This window comes from Drosophila miranda, assembly GCF_003369915.1.
Source record: "Drosophila miranda strain MSH22 chromosome Y unlocalized genomic scaffold, D.miranda_PacBio2.1 Contig_Y6_pilon, whole genome shotgun sequence".
NCBI lineage: Eukaryota > Metazoa > Arthropoda > Insecta > Diptera > Drosophilidae > Drosophila > Drosophila miranda.
In genome coordinates, this window is record NW_022881651.1 from 552,755 (window position 1) to 568,750 (window position 15,996).

General features: G+C 44.5%; 1 protein-coding gene across 1 annotated transcript; it reads right to left on the reverse strand.

Moving 5' to 3' along the window:
• Positions 1-14,677: 14,677 nt before the first annotated feature.
• LOC117195155 lies at positions 14,678-15,346 on the reverse strand. The gene is made up of 2 exons (XM_033399799.1): positions 15,210-15,346; positions 14,678-15,144 (listed from the first exon to the last, which is right to left on the reverse strand). The coding sequence occupies exons 1-2, from the start codon at positions 15,314-15,316 to the stop codon at positions 14,745-14,747; spliced, it is 507 nt and encodes a 168-aa protein (XP_033255690.1). The 5' UTR covers positions 15,317-15,346; the 3' UTR covers positions 14,678-14,744.
• Between the last annotated feature and the right edge of the window lie 650 nt (positions 15,347-15,996).

The following is a 15,996-nucleotide window of genomic DNA, read 5'->3' on the forward strand; positions in this document are numbered from 1 at the left end:
GTTGTCGTTCTGGTGGTACTCCGCGAATTGGTGCTCGAACTGGTTCTCGTCTCCGTCCCGCAGCGTGCGGAGGAGTCGCTCGCAGTCGATCTCTGCTCCGGCCTCGCGCAGCTCCGGCAACGGCAGTTCCGGATACTGATCCCTCAGCATCTGGCGTACCTGCCTGTTCCGATAGCTGTCAATGTCCAACTGTGGTTGTTTCAGGAAAAGTCGGATCAGCTCCAGCTTAGTGCCTCCCTAAATCTTTCTATTCTTCAGCACATGGTGGAGCGGCGTGAACTCGCCCTGATCCACCAAATTCGGAGAGGCTCCGTACTCGAGCAGCAGCTGAATGCAGGAGCCCACCTGAGAGGCATTCGATCGTCCTGGCGATTGGCCTGGGCACCGCTGTCCAGGGCAGTGTGGAATTCCCGTATGTCCCGATTAGCGAGGGCTGCGCTCAACTGGACCTGCGGATCGATGAAACCGCAGTTGTAAGAGCTCATTCTGCTGTCTGCAAAGAGTCAAGGGAGAATGGGGAGGATGTGCTATGTCTATGTGGGCTTTCGTTAATCTTTTCCAACCCACGCTGCGTATGAGTAACTTCTAATGCCGTTTCTATGAAAATGATGCCAGAACCCGCATTGTTAGAGCTCTGCTCTGGTCAATGGAGGGAGGTCTGACCCAACAGACGGTTTCTGTACAGACCTTGAAATGGCCGAAACAAAAGCATGAGAGTGGACCGACCCCCGCAACAAACGGTATTTGACAACGCTTCATGCTACGATGATTTTCACACAAATGACTGTCTGTCCATGGAGCTGGCCAGCAGCTGGAGGCAGAGCCACAGTCAGAGCCACAGTCACAGCCACATCCGCAGCCGAAAGCTACCCCACAGGTTTCTCGAAAAATAAAAACCAAATCTTCGTTTTGGGGGCAATTAAAGAAAGCGTCTTTAAGTGGTTTTTGTGGTACCCGAACTACAGACTTAATTTGCCCTCCCGTGTAGTTATTAAATTATAAGCTTCGGAAAACACAAATTGCCCTTAAACTCTTAAACATTTGCTTCATCTACGGAAACCAGTCGAAATCACAGAGTATACGGAGTCTGGAGTGGAATTTTATTCCCCCTTCTCTTGGAGCTCACATATGTATATACTATAACACTGGAAAAAAAAAGTACTCGTATCACTCTGGAATTTGAGAATAAAGTGTGTCGCAAAGGAAAGGGAGTCCAACGACATTATTACTAGTTTTAAAAGAAAAATAATAATGAGATTATCTTCATTCGCGATTCGAAAACTGTTTCGACTTCTCATTTTTTCTTTGAGTGAATTTATATTTATAAACCTTTCAGCCCTGTTCTTCTTTCTGTCTGTGGGAACATCTGGAATTTGGAGACTGAGAGAGCTGGGACCTAGGAAATTGACCAACAAAATTGGCTCTGAGTTGCACACCGAATCCTCTACTAAAGTTCTTTGTGTTGGTGCAGCTGCAAAAGTGAAATCAGCAAATGACAACACTTCGGAAAGAGTAAGTAGAAGGGGGACAGACGTGATTAATGTAAAGTTTTTAACGCGATAAACTGAATATGTATATGTCACGCTGCACAGGATCAACCGCGTTTCTCCGATCGTCTGTCAATAATTTATACACTGCTATAACATTCTCACATGATATTTTCCCATACCCTTCCCGAATTAGTCTCGAATCAACTTTCATAGAGATCGGTTGTGTCGCGCTTGTGCAAAGTTGTTTTCTTTATTCTGCTTTAGCGGAGCATTCTCTTGTGTGCTAAAAATAGCATACATCATAAATTCGGGTGCTGCTTTGTGCGGTGTCGGCAATTGGACAAAAACAAAAAACACATTTGTGAACGTTTTTACAACTGTATTCACTGCCCTTCGGGCAAGACATTCCCCTCAGTCTGCGCACAGCCGCACAGGAGGGGCAATAAGAACTTCGCTTATCAGCTACGGTATAATGAATGCGAATAGTTCATCTGACTCTCGGCTTAGAAATAAGCGGACTGATCATGAGAGAATGCTTCTAATATCAGGCAAATTACCTTCTGAGATTCGTTCTGAGTACCGTTCAGAGGCTGAACGCTCTACATGCACAGAAACCACAACAACAGTAACATTCATTAGTGCCACCAACAACACCACCTACACCATGGCAACTGCTACAATAAGCAGTATCTGCCCTGCACTAAGCTTTGATAGCCAAGAAAACTCCATATCCACATGCCCCGACGACACTGAGGCAAAAACACTTCGCACTGCTGCCGAACGACTTCTGGATGCTCAAAAACGGAGAACGGGCAAAAGAAAAAACGATCAGACTTTGTCATCCTATTCTAAATCTAAACGAGGGAGCGGCGGCCGGGACCTGGGCTTGCCCCCACTACAAGCCAACAGGCAAACACCAACAACAGATTTGCCATTCTTGACACGAACATCCAAAGTGATAGTAATAATGAGGAAGTTCGGATGAATGTAGATGCAGACGCTGGAAATGACCAAATGGATGAACACCTTTATGAAGCAGTTAATAGCAGTTAGACCAGTGTCTTCAAGGAGAATCAACGAGCTCTGGTAATCAGCTTAAAGGCCCTCCAAAACCACCGCAAATAGTTGTGAATATTAGCAACTTAAATGACTTATTTGATGTCATAAAGGACGTTGCAAATTTGAATAACGTTGTCGTCAAAGCTAACCAGGGGGAAACGGTCAGAATCCTCCCCAAAGACAGTGATACCTATAGAGCAATTGTGGATTGTTTCGATGCCATTGGAATAGAATTCCACACATACCAATTGCAGACTGAAAAGCCTCATAGAATTGTTGTAAGAGACCTACATCATAGCACCCTAAACAATGATATTACCGCCGATTTTAAAATGTTGGGCTTCGAGGTCCTTCACATCCATAATCCAAGCTCAAGGACTAACAAGGACGAAAAACTTAATAGTTTTTTCATTAATATTAAGCCTTGTGCAAAAATTAACGAAATTTACCAAGTCAAGACCCTTTGCCCCAAAAAAAAAAGGATTGAAAGGATGCGAAAATCCACAGAGATTGCTCAATGTCGTCGATGCCAGGATTTCGGCCACACAGCCAAATACTGCCGCCGACATCACAACTGTGCCAGATGCGGTGAAAATCACCAAACCTCACAATGCACACGCCCCCTAGATGCACAGACAACCTGCATTCACTGCTCTGGAAGCCATATGGCCAGTTACAAAGGATGCCAATGGTATCAGGAGTTTCTACGCCGATCAATGGGCTCCGCAAAGAAGGCAATTAATACGAACAGGACGGGTCATGTCCCCTTAAATAATCAAGCGGCATATGCTTACTCTACCACACTTCCTGGAGACCAGCAACAGTTTCCTACCTTGCAGTCTAGTCACAAAAAGGGGGCTAATAGACCAACAATACAGCAGCACCAGCGAAATATTGTTCAGCACCAACCTTTGGTAGGCACTAGAAGTAATACAGGAGCCTCCTACGCTGCAGTAGCAAATGGTAATTCAAATGCAATACATGCTACACCTGCTCAGCGTCGTTTTCATAGTCTACAAGAGCATCAGCCACAAGGATTGAATAACCAGCAACAGAATTCATATGAAGTTCAGGCACTGCTACAACAACAGCAGACACAATTTCAACAATGGCAACAACAGCACCAACAGCAGCAGCAGCAGCAGTTTCTTATGTGGCTACAGCAACAGCAGCAAGAACAGCAGCAGCATAATAGTCAAGCCAATCAACGACTTGAAAAACTCGAAAAAATGGTTTTTGAATTGGCCAACACTATTAAGCAATGGGCTGGATCTAATCTTCAGCTCCAGAACAACGTTTCAGCATCTCAATGAACCCACTAAAAGTTCTCATCTGGAATGCTAACGTCATTTCAGGGAAAGCAAAAGAAGTTGAGCTCTTCGCGCACAAGAATAGCGTTGACATTCTTCTTTTGACGGAGATCAGAATTAAAAGAGGGGCAGCTGTAAAAATATATGGATATGCCTTCTATCCAGCCTTTAAGCCATCGCGGAATAATAATAGCGTTGGTGGAGTTGCGGTTTTAGTTAAGACTTCGCTTCGTCATTTTCCACAAAGGGTCATTGAGACACGCAGCATGCAAATGTCAGCAGTAAAAGTAGCCACAGGACTGGGCGATGTGGAGTTCAGCGCCATTTACTGCCCTCCCAGAGTCAGGATTGAGGAAAGACATTACATCGATGCACTCCGTGCTTGCGGGCAAAGGTATTTGGTTGGTGGGGACTGGAATGCCCGACACTGGCTGTGGGGAGACACTTACAATTCCCCTAGGGGGCGAGAGCTAGCGGAAGCCATCTCTGCTACTGGCGCTAAGATCCTTGCAACTGGATCACCAACCAGGTACCCATATGTACTCAATCACACGCCGTCCTGCATAGACTTCGCAGTACATCATGGTATTCCGGATTCTCGAGCAACAATAAGTCAGAGCTGGGATCTGGACTCCGACCATCTGGCCTTAGTCATCAGCATTAAAACAGATGGCATTATAGAAAATCCAAGCCCTCATCTAGTCACCAAGCACACTGACATGCTCGAATTTAGGCAACATTTGGAGAGGTCGATTCAACTGAACGTCACGCTAAACTCTGAGGAAGATATCGAGATGGCTGTAGATAACATCACAGAGAGTATACACATGGCTGCTGCTGCCTCAACGCCCTCGCATCCTCCGACAAGCGCCGCCTATGGAATAGTTCTTACAAGAGAGGCCAGAGAGCTTTTGTCACAAAAAAGGAGACTTCGAAGACGCGCAATCCGATCTCAAGACCCATGGGACCGAATTCTATGGAACCGGGCTGCCAAGCAACTTCGAAACAGCCTGAGAGAACTGCGAAGCAACTTCTTTGAACAAAAGCTTGCTTCCATGGATTACACCGTGGATGCTGGATATTCGCTTTGGAAGACCACTAAGTCTCTTAAGAGGCAACCGTTCAGACAGATTCCCATCCGGTGTCCCAACGGTGAACTTGCTAGAAACGAAGAAGAGCAGGCCAATTCGTTTGCACATCATTTAGGGGACAGGTTCACCCATTACCAATTCGCCACGGAGGCGCAGTACAAAGAGACAAAAGATAGTCTGCAAACACCTCTACAAATGGCCTTACCCATTAAACCAGCCAGGGCTGAGGAGATTGTTGAAGTCATCAAGTCCCTACCGAGGAAGAAGGCTCCTGGCATTGACAGAGTGTGCAATTCCACACTGAAAGCATTGCCTACTCGGGCGATACTCTACATAGTGCTCATTTTTAACGCCATGTTAAGGATGCAGTTTTTCCCTAAGCAGTGGAAGATAGCAACAATCCTGATGATCCATAAGCCTGGAAAACCGGAGGACGACCCTGAGTCGTATCGGCCAATAAGTCGTTTGTCTTCCTTATCTAAGGTATGGGAGAGGCTTCTTGCCAATCGTCTTGGTAGTATTAACAAGGAATGCCGTATCTTGCCGGATCACCAGTTTGGCTTTCGGGAGGGACACGGCACAGTGGAGCAAGTCCACAGATTGGCAGGACACATCCTACAGGCCTATGATGATCTAGAATACTGCAATGCAGTCTTCGTTGATATGCAGCAAGCCTTCGATAGAGTTTGGCATATCGGCCTACTGAGCAAAGTAAAAAACTGTTCCCAGCACCATACTACGGTGTCCTACGATCATACTTGGGAGGTCGTCAGTTTATGGTCAGGTTCAGGAACACACATTCAACACCTTGCCAAATGAGAGCTGGAGTTCCACAGGGCAGCGTCCTTGGCCCGCTGCTTTACTCTATCTATACTGCAGATCTACCCTCCCCAAGCGAGCAACATATGGAGGCCCCCCATAAGGCTCTGCTTGCTACCTACGCGGACGATATAGCACTGCTCTACAGCTCCAAGTGCCGCCTTGAGGCAGCAGATGGTCTCCAAGAGTACCTCTACTCTTTGGCAGCTTGGTGCAAAAGATGGAATTTAAAAGTCAACCCACTGAAGACCACCAATCCATGCTTCACCCTGAAAGCGCTCATAGACCACACCCCACCCATACAGTTTGAAGGCGTAACTTTGGACCAACCAGAGCAAGCAAAGTATCTCGGTATCACCTTTGATAAGCGTCTTACTTTTGGTCCACACTTGAAAGCTACGGCTCGTAAATGTGGGCAAAGAATGCAGCAATGGCGGTGGCTGATTAACAGAAGAAGCACCATGTCACTGAGAGCCAAAAGAGCAGTTTATGTTCAATGTGTAGCCCCGATCTGGCTCTACGGTGTGCAGATTTGGGGTATAGCTGCCAAATCGAACTATAAACGGATACAGGTCTTGCAGAATCGCGCCATGAGGCAAATAACGAACTGCCCTTGGTACGTGCGCGGCTCCACCCTACATCGGGATTTGAATCTGCATACAGTAGAGGAGCAGATTGGAAGGCACACCAGCAGATACAGTGACAGGTTAATTAGACACCATAGTATGCTCGCCAGACGATTACTACCTGCCAGGCCTTTGAGGCGGTTGAAGAGATTGGGTTTTGCCAAAACTATTGGCCAACTCTAAGTTTCCCTTCCAATATTATAATATTATATTTTTTTGTAAGTCCTCTCGCATTTAGCATTAGGTTTGGCTACCCCAATATTATTTACCAGTGATGTTAAGATACGTTATATGCAACGACGGATTCAACGCTTAACAAAAAAAAAAAAAAAAAATAAAAAAACCCTTTCCGAATACGTGATGTGATCAGATCGAGAGACCCTCTAGCTGCGTGGGAGGAGGAGAGCAGAGTAAACACTAAACTAAATTGCTTGTCCATAAAGTCTGTTTTTTGGCAAACTGTGCTTGGATTGTTTATCCAATTTATGGCATTATTATACCCGATACTCAAAATGAGTATTGGGGTATATTAGATTTGTGGTAAAAGTGGATGTGTGTAACGTCCAGAAGGAATCGTTTCCGACCCCATAAAGTATATATATTCTTGACCAGACCTACCCGTACTTTTAGGCCTATCCGTCTACCCATATGTAGGTCTAATTATGCTGATCATGAACCTTTTAGGGTTTTATGCCATAATTATAACTCCCTCTGTCTAACCCTATCCCCTGAACTGTCTCTTAAACTAATTGCATGCAATATTTATAATCATTTAAATTTAGCTAACTTTTAACTTATCTTTTTCCGCCTTTAGTAACTAAGTACCATTATTAACAGATAATTTGTTAATTTAATAAATAAATAAATAAATAGCCGAGTCGATTGAGCCATGTCTGTCTGTCCGTCCGTCCGTCTGTCCGTCTGTCCGTCCCCTTCAGCGCCTAGTGCTCAAAGACTATAAGAGCTAGAGCAACGATGTTTTGGATCCAGACTTCTGTGATATGTCACTGCCACAAAAATATTTCAAAACTTCGCCCCGCCCACTTCCGCCCCCACAAAGGGCGAAAATCTGTGGCATCCACATTTTTAAAGATACGAGAAAACCAAAAACGCAGAATCGTAGAAGATGATTATATGTTCTAGAGTGCAAAATCTGAACCAGATCGTATAATTATTATAGCCAAAATCAAGAAAACATTTTCATTCTTTCTCGCTCTGTCTCTCTCTAACACACAGGTTTCATGGTCGGTTTTGCCAATTGCAAAATATGAGTTCAAGGATCTCAGAAACCATAAGAGCTAGAGCAACTTAATTTGGTATCCACACTCCAGTGATATCGGACCTTGACCGTTTTGCCGCGTGGTTTGCATAAATTTACATTTGGATTTCCATTGTTATTGCGATTGACTGCCTCGTTAGCTAGCCCCTTAGACCCATCAACTTTTGAGTGATTTGATCCGATACGCTACGCTCCTCAGCTTAGCTAAAGATTAATTGATAAAACAAAAGATATACAAAAAGGGTAATAAAAGAGTAACGAACAAGATTAAGAACCATTAACCATAATATGTGCGTAAACAACACACACATTTTGAACCAAATCATATCAAATGCAAAAAAAAAAAAACAAAACGAAAACAGAAAACAGAAAACCAATTAAAGATAATAAAACTATTATAACGAAAAGAAAAAGAAATGAAAATTCAAGAATGCATAAATCTAACATTTGCAATTACAAAATATTTACTCTGGTACAAAATGGTACATACAGTAAAGATATTCGTTTATACAATATTTACTGTCTATATAACCATTATATACTGCTTACTTACTGACAACAAATTATTAAGGGTTTTGTTCAATTTCATTATTCGTATGTTAATAAAAACAATTTCAGACTAACTTAAACTTACAGTCTGCTCTGAATACGGGTTAAATGCTAGTGCTGTGCTAGTTGAATATTACTCGTACAATAAATACTATAGCTTAGAGCCATCCTGCGTCGCTGGTCACCGGTGGATCAAGCCTTCAGAACAACAAAATCAATCAAACAACAACAATCAATTCAAAAATCAATCAAACAACAAACAAAAATTGAACACTACAGCTAAAAACCTTGTACAGGCTTCTACAGCTGAAAATCTTGTACAGGCTGAAATATTCTACATTCTACAGCTGAAAATCTTGTACAGGCTGAAATATTCTACATTCTACAGCTGAAAATCTTGTACAGGCTGAAAATATTCTACATTCTACAGCTGAAAATACATTAATTATGTATAGTACATGTATAATACATACTACATAAAATAAATAAAATAAAAAACAAATTATTATTATTATTATTATTGTTATTATTATTAAAATTAATATAATTATACTACATACTACAAAATATTTTCTAACGTCTTATTTAATAATTTAATTTTTTGGTCCATTATTTGGAGAGCCATGAACACTACAGTTGTAGCATAATATACTGGGTTTCTGTTGAAATCTTCTTTAAACGATACTGTCATTATGTTTATAAAAATTGTTGATAAATGCTTGCCACGTTCCTCGAAGGTATTGCTGTTTGTTGAAGAGTGACCATCTCTAGCAATGCACGCATGTATTGACAGACATATGAGCGTGTTGACGTATGTATGAGTGAGAGACGTAACGAAGCGACGTTCTCTTATCTCCCTTTTTGTTCTCCCTTTCGTTCGGTCTCTATTTGCCTGCGAGCAGAGCATTTATTGGTCACAAATAAACCTTACATATGAATGGTTGCGTTTTTACTTTTCGGTATAAGAACTTCCCTTGCAACGGCAGCGAAATTCTGTCCAACAGGTTATGGGCCCAGGTTCGGATTTTGTAAATTAAAAGTAAAGTGATTGTTTTAGTTACGAACTATTAACATCGGTGTGACTCAGAGACTAAACGATAATCAGCAATGAGCGGGATGTATCAAATAGACCAATTAGAGGAGGGAAATTATGACTCCTGGTGTATTCAAATGCGGTCTGTGTTGGTGCACGCTGAATTGTGGAGTGTGGCATCTGGTGACCTGCTACCAACGAATGTTCCCGAAGGTGTGAATTGGCAGGCCAAGGATGAAAAGGCGCTGGCCATGATCACATTGAGTGTGAAAACTTCACAGTTGGGATACATTATAAATTGCAGTAAGTCGTCCGAAGCATGGAACAAATTAAAGAGTGTTCATCAACCAAGTGGACCTGTACGAAAGGTTCAACTGTACAAGAAATTGCTAAGCAAGCGCATGGACCAAAGGCAAAGCATTTCAAGCTACATTAATGAGTTCGTGGATATTCTTGATGGCCTTGGGTCAGTAGGAATCGAGCTAAATGATGAACTGCGCTCAATTGTTTTGTTGTCAAGCCTTCCAGAACAATTCGAAAATTTCGTTGTCGCCATAGAGACGCGCGACAGTCTGCCGACTTTCGATGTTCTATGCGTAAAACTGAAGGAAGAAGGCGAACGAAAGGGAAACACAAAAGATCAAAAGGAATACGCAAAGGCATATACCGCACACATAAGCCGGCCGCGCACAGAGCGCTAAAGAAGAGAAACAATACAATGATATGTTTCAAGTGTGGTGAGCGCGGGCATATGAAGGCTCAGTGTAAGAAGGAGAGCGCAAATGTGGAAAGGGCAGCAAGAGTGGAGAACAAGCAGTGCAGTCTATTAAATGCGTTGGACGCAGATAATTTGAAAAAGAGTATGTGGTGTTTGGATAGTGGTGCCACAAGCCACATGTGTTGTGAGAAACAGTTATTCACAAAGTTCGAGAAACACACAGAAATGATTGGTCTGTCTGACTCCGGTTTCCTAAAAGCTGAAGGAAAAGGGGAAGTAGGGCTGAAGACAGAGATATGCACGCTGCTGTTAAAGAATGTTCTCTATGTGCCCGAAATGAATGGAAATTATTTCTCGGGGAGCAGCGCTGTACAGAATAAATGTGTCGTCACTTTTGGACAAGAATATGCACGAATTATCCAAAATGGCGAATGCATTGTAAAGGCGAACAGAGTTGGAAACTTGTATATGTTTCGAGGAAAACAAAACAACTGTTTTGCGGCGGTTAAGGCTGATGGTGCCCTGTGGCATAAACGGTACGGCCACTTGAACATCAGCAGTATGAAAGATTTGATCAGCAAAGGAATGGTGCGCGGCATTGAAAATATGGTTTTCCCGGCGGATATGAATTGCAAAATATGTATGGTCAGCAAGATTCATGCGCAACCATTTCCTGTTGCAACCACCAGTAGAGCTCAAGATATATTGGAACTAGTTCATGCAGATGTGTGCGGGCCCTTTGGCACACAGTCGCTTGCTGGATCAAAGTATTTTCTAACCTTCATCGATGACAAATCAAGGCGTATATTTGTGTATTTCCTGCGGACAAAGGATGAAGTCTTCCAGAAGTTCGTCGAGTTCAAAACCCTGGTTGAACGGCAAACGGGAAAAAGTCTCAAATGTATCCGGAGCGACAATGGCGGTGAATTTGTCAACAAATCGTTTGATGAATTTCTGAAATCTAATGGGATTGAGAGGCAGCTGACAATGGCGTACACTCCACAGCAAAACGGCGTTGCTGAGAGGGCAAACCGCACTCTGGTGGAAATGTCAAGATGTATGCTGGTCCAGTCAGGATTAGGCGAATCCTTGTGGGCTGAGGCAGTCAACGCAGCTGTGTATGTACGGAATCGATCACCGACCAAGGCGCTGACCAGTATGAAGTCTATGGAAGCGTGGACTGGTAAGAAACCTTTTGTTGGTCATCTAAAGGTTTTTGGCTCCGTTGCAGTAGCTTTGGACAAGGGTCCAAGGAAGAGTAAACTTCAACCAAAAGGCAAAGAATATCGCATGATTGGATATTCAGTAGCGGCTAAGGGCTATCGACTGTATGACCCAGTGTCTCATCAGGTGATTGAGAGGCGAGATGTTCTCTTTGACGAGATCCAAGACGACAAGGATACAGTCACATTCGAACTTCCGAAGGCAGAAGTTAGCATGCAGTCAGGCGGCGATACTGATGACATTGACAGCAGCGGTGGAGACAGCAGCCATGGTGCAAGCGTTGACGGGGAGAATCCCAGTAGCAGCGGTACTGATGGGTACGAGAGCGCAACAGAAAAGGTTGAGTCAGATGAGCCAGCTCCTCTCGTTGGACCTGGCAGACCAAGGCTGATTCGGACCGGCAAACCTGGCCGTCCGAGAAAGGGGTACAACATTCTTGGTGCTCTGATTGCCAGCGACGTAAAGATTCCAGTATCCTACGAGGAGGCGTTGATCAGTATTCATGCATCACATTGGTCCGAAGCGATGCAACGCGAATATGAGGCATTAATGGCAAACGAGACATGGCAGTTGGCAGACTTACCGGCAGGACAACGAGCTGTTGGATGCAAATGGTTATATAGCCTGAAACGCGACAAAGATGGTCAAATCGAACGATTCAAGGCGCGGCTGGTGGCCAAAGGTTGCTCCCAGCAGTACGGCATAAACTATGCGGAAACATTTTCTCCAGTCTGCAGACTGGAGAGCGTGCGATTTATTCTTGCGCTAGCAGCAGAATTGAAATTATATGTCAACCAAATGGATGTATGTACGGCATACCTCAAAAGTGACCTGAGCGATACGGTGTACATGAAGCAACCACAAGGGTACATTGATCGAGCTTATCCAGCGAAGGCTATGCTGCTTAAAAAGGCAATATATGGATTGAAGCAGTCAGGAAGGGAATGGAATTCGAAGCTGAATGGCGTCCTGACTAATCTGGGTTTTGTTTCCTGTGACAACGAGCCGTGCCTCTACCAGCAGAGAGGGAAAGGTAACTTATCGTTAATCTTGGTATATGTTGACGATTTACTTATAGCATGTCAGTCCAAAGAGGACATGCTCGGTATCAAATCGGCTATTTCAAATGCGTTCGAATGTATCGACAAAGGTGTTCCAGAGCTGTTTTTAAGCATGGAGGTGCACCGTGAAGGTGAGCTTGGGCCTATCACCATAGGCCACTCGCAATACCTCAAGGAACTATTGCAAGCTCACGACATGGACAAATGTAGACCAGTGGCTACTCCGTTGGATGCGGGGTTCCAGGTGGATTGTACTAATGAGCAGTGTCAAAAGGTTGATCCTGTCATGTATCAATCCATGATTGGTGAGCTGATGTGGCTGGCACTCACAACCAGACCGGACATTTTGCATTCAGTTGCAAAGTTGGCCCAGAGGAACAAAGATCCGCACGCAGAGCATCTGGCTGGTGTGAAGCACGTTCTGAGGTACTTGGCAGCGACGATGAACTTCAAACTACACTACAAAGGGTGTCACCAGCCACTTACTGGATATGTGGATGCGGATTGGGGCGGCGATCGAACTAACCGGAAGTCGTATACGGGCTATGTTTATTTTTTGGCAGGTGGCCCAATTTCTTGGCGATCTGAGAAACAACGCAGCGTGGCACTTAGCAGCACGGAGGCAGAATACATGGCACTGTCGGCTGCGTGTAAGGAGTCCATATTCTTACGTCGCTTAATCATCGAAATTGGCTGTGGAGATGAAGCTACCTCAACTACCTTATATGGCGATAATCTGAGCGCACAAGAGCTGGCTAGGAACCCAGTGCATCACTCAAGGACCAAGCATATTGATATTAGATATCACTTTGTACGACAGATTGTAGAAGAAGGTCAAGTTAAGTTAAAGTATGCTAGTACAACAGATATGATTGCAGATATCTTGACCAAGAATCTCCCTAAGAGAAAGCATGTCGAATTTATAAAATTGTTAAGTTTAAATTGAGTTAAATGGAAGCATGCACGCATTGAGGAAGGGTGTTGAAGAATGACCATCTCTAGCAATGCACGCATGTATTGACAGACATATGAGTATGTAGACGTATGTATGAGTGAGAGACGTAACGAAGCGACGTTCTCTTATCTCCCTTTTTGTTCTCCCTTTCGTTCGGTCTCTATCTGCCTGCGAGCAGAGCATTTATTGGTCACAAATAAACCTTACATATGAATGGTTGCGTTTTTACTTTTCGGTACAAGAACTTCCCTTGCAACGGCAGCGAAATTCTGTCCAACACTGTTCATGTTGTTAAAACATATTGGTTCGTTTCTAAATTCGAAATGTTTTTCAACAGCGCGTAATAAGTTCATTATTTCATTTTTAATGATTTCTTTAACTTTATCAGACATTAGGTAGTCGGGCAAGTTGTCTACCGACTTCGTAGCCTCAAAGATACTCTTGTAATTTTCTTTCCTGTATTCCTTGACATACATATTTGACAACAACACATCCTCATGTACATCATTTTTTAGGATAACCTTTTTGAGGTGGGGCAGATCCCACAATATGGGGAATTTTCCCCTTACACTTTTGCCCGGCATGAAATTTGCCAAGCAGTGGTCGGATCCAACTGCCAACAGTTGACTTGACAAGCCCCCACTCTCAACCTCCCTCAATCGACTCCTTCCTTGACCGCATTCCTGCCTAGTGCAGATGTTTTGGAAACGGGACAAATGTGGAAATACAAATAATGAATTTCATTCCCGTTAACTGGGATTGCAGCGACTGCAAGAATTTTCCATTTATGTACCGGTCCTTTTTTTGCATATTGGTACCACGGCATGTGATACTCATCCATGTAAATGGAAAATTCGGAGTCGCTTAGTTTCTGTAAATTTACAGTCATGTTAATGCGTCCATTCATTATGTTTCCTTGCATTTTCAGTTCTTCCAATGCGTCCGTTACCAGATTTTCGGGGGCCTGTACCTTTGTGCAATTTATTGCTCGCTTGAAGGCGACCAATATCGTTGACCAGATCATCGTTACCGACGATACCTGGAGGAAGAAAAGTCTGATTCACCTGCTCCAATGTAATTGCCACAATCTACTCACCTTCAGTGTCGTCGTCGTCAACATCCAGAGGCAATGTACTAACCAGCCGGTCCAGCGGTCCACACGGCAGATGTTCCTCTGCCTCTTTGTCCTGATACGGATCGAACAGATTGAGTTCATTTATGTCCTCACCGAAACACGACAATTGCGCCGGCTCCAACATATCTTCCTCTATGTCCTGATAAGGCTCGAACAGATTGAGTTCCTTTATGTCCTCATCGAAACACGACAATTTATTTATTTATTTCTGAATCTATCTTTTTATCCATCTTGGCGCGGTTCTTGGGTTACTCTTATTAACTTATTTCACTCTTTTCTATATTTTTGTCGATCGTCGAATAACTCGCCTCAGACTTATCGCAGTATAATATCGCATAAAACTAATTGCAGTATAATATCTCGATCGGTTAGGGTTAATATATGTTGCCTTACAATTATTTTACGAGGTGGTACAATGCCACCATGCGCTGACGGTGCTCCGGCTGCATTGTGGAGAGCACGACTGCGCCGAGGGTCTCCAGCGGGGAGACCCTGGGGGAAGGGCCGTCGGAGAGCTCGTCCCGCTCCGAGTCCGACTCGGTGCGCTCTATCGAGCTGAACTCGCTCTGGCTCTGACAGGTCTGGCTCTGACAGGAGCACGACTCCTCCTCTTGGTGCTCCTCGGTGGGCATCGAGTAGTCGCCCTCATAGTCGCCCTCGTAGCGGCAGTCGGAGTACTCTTCGTGTGGGTCGTCGTAGTAGTCTCCGCGGCTGTCCGGAAAAGCGCCGCCTGTCCAGAGGGAGCTCAACACGGGCGGTGGTCCCATCGAAGCCTTCTGTGGCACAGCATTGAATCTGCAGGGGAGCTGGGGGTAAGTTATGTCCTCGGGGGAAGGGGAGTCTGGGCTGCTGCCGCTCACCCATCTGAATCCCCCATCGGAGGGACGATGGGGGGGTGAGCGTGACCTATTGGACCCATTGGGCGGGACAGCAGAGGACTGGTGTGGATTTGGCCTCGGAAGGGCATCGCATTGAGTCCATTCTTGTCGGCGGAACCTTCGGGGGGACCTGCAGCCCCGGCTGCTGCTGCTGCTGCTGCTGCTGGTCGGTAAAGACGAAGGATCCCATGGATCCGAAAATACCCCGCGAGCGGGTGAATGGGGAACGTGGATTGTTAATAGTTGGATTCATCTTATTCCAGCACCTGTGAGGAAATATTCGTTCATGGGCTTTGTTTTGTATTTGTATTTTTATTTACTTTATGTTCCCTGTGATTTCGATATTTGCTGCCGTTCTCTGTGTTGTGCCGCTCTCTCCAGATATTCGTACTGAATGATTTCCAGAGCCAGTTGTGAACGGCTCCAAGTGATAGTTCAGGGCCCACTTCGATGTTGTGTTTCGAATCACAGGTCAGGTGACGTACTTTCCCTGGGCAGAGCTGCGACTTGTAATAGTTGATCGGCGTTGTTGGTTTGGGATAGGACTTGCGATAAATACCATGCCACCATACTCCTTGGTGTGGCCGAAATGTTGGCTACCATTCTGGGATTAAGGAGTTAAGGGTTAAGGGTTAAGGAGAGTTGTTGGGGGGGGGGGGGGGGGGGTATTTTTGCTTGGCTTTACATCTTCCTTAAGCTGCTGTTTTGTGTCACAGCCAACCTGTCATTTGTACATTGAATTGCTGCTCGAGAGGTCTCTTTGGAGTCC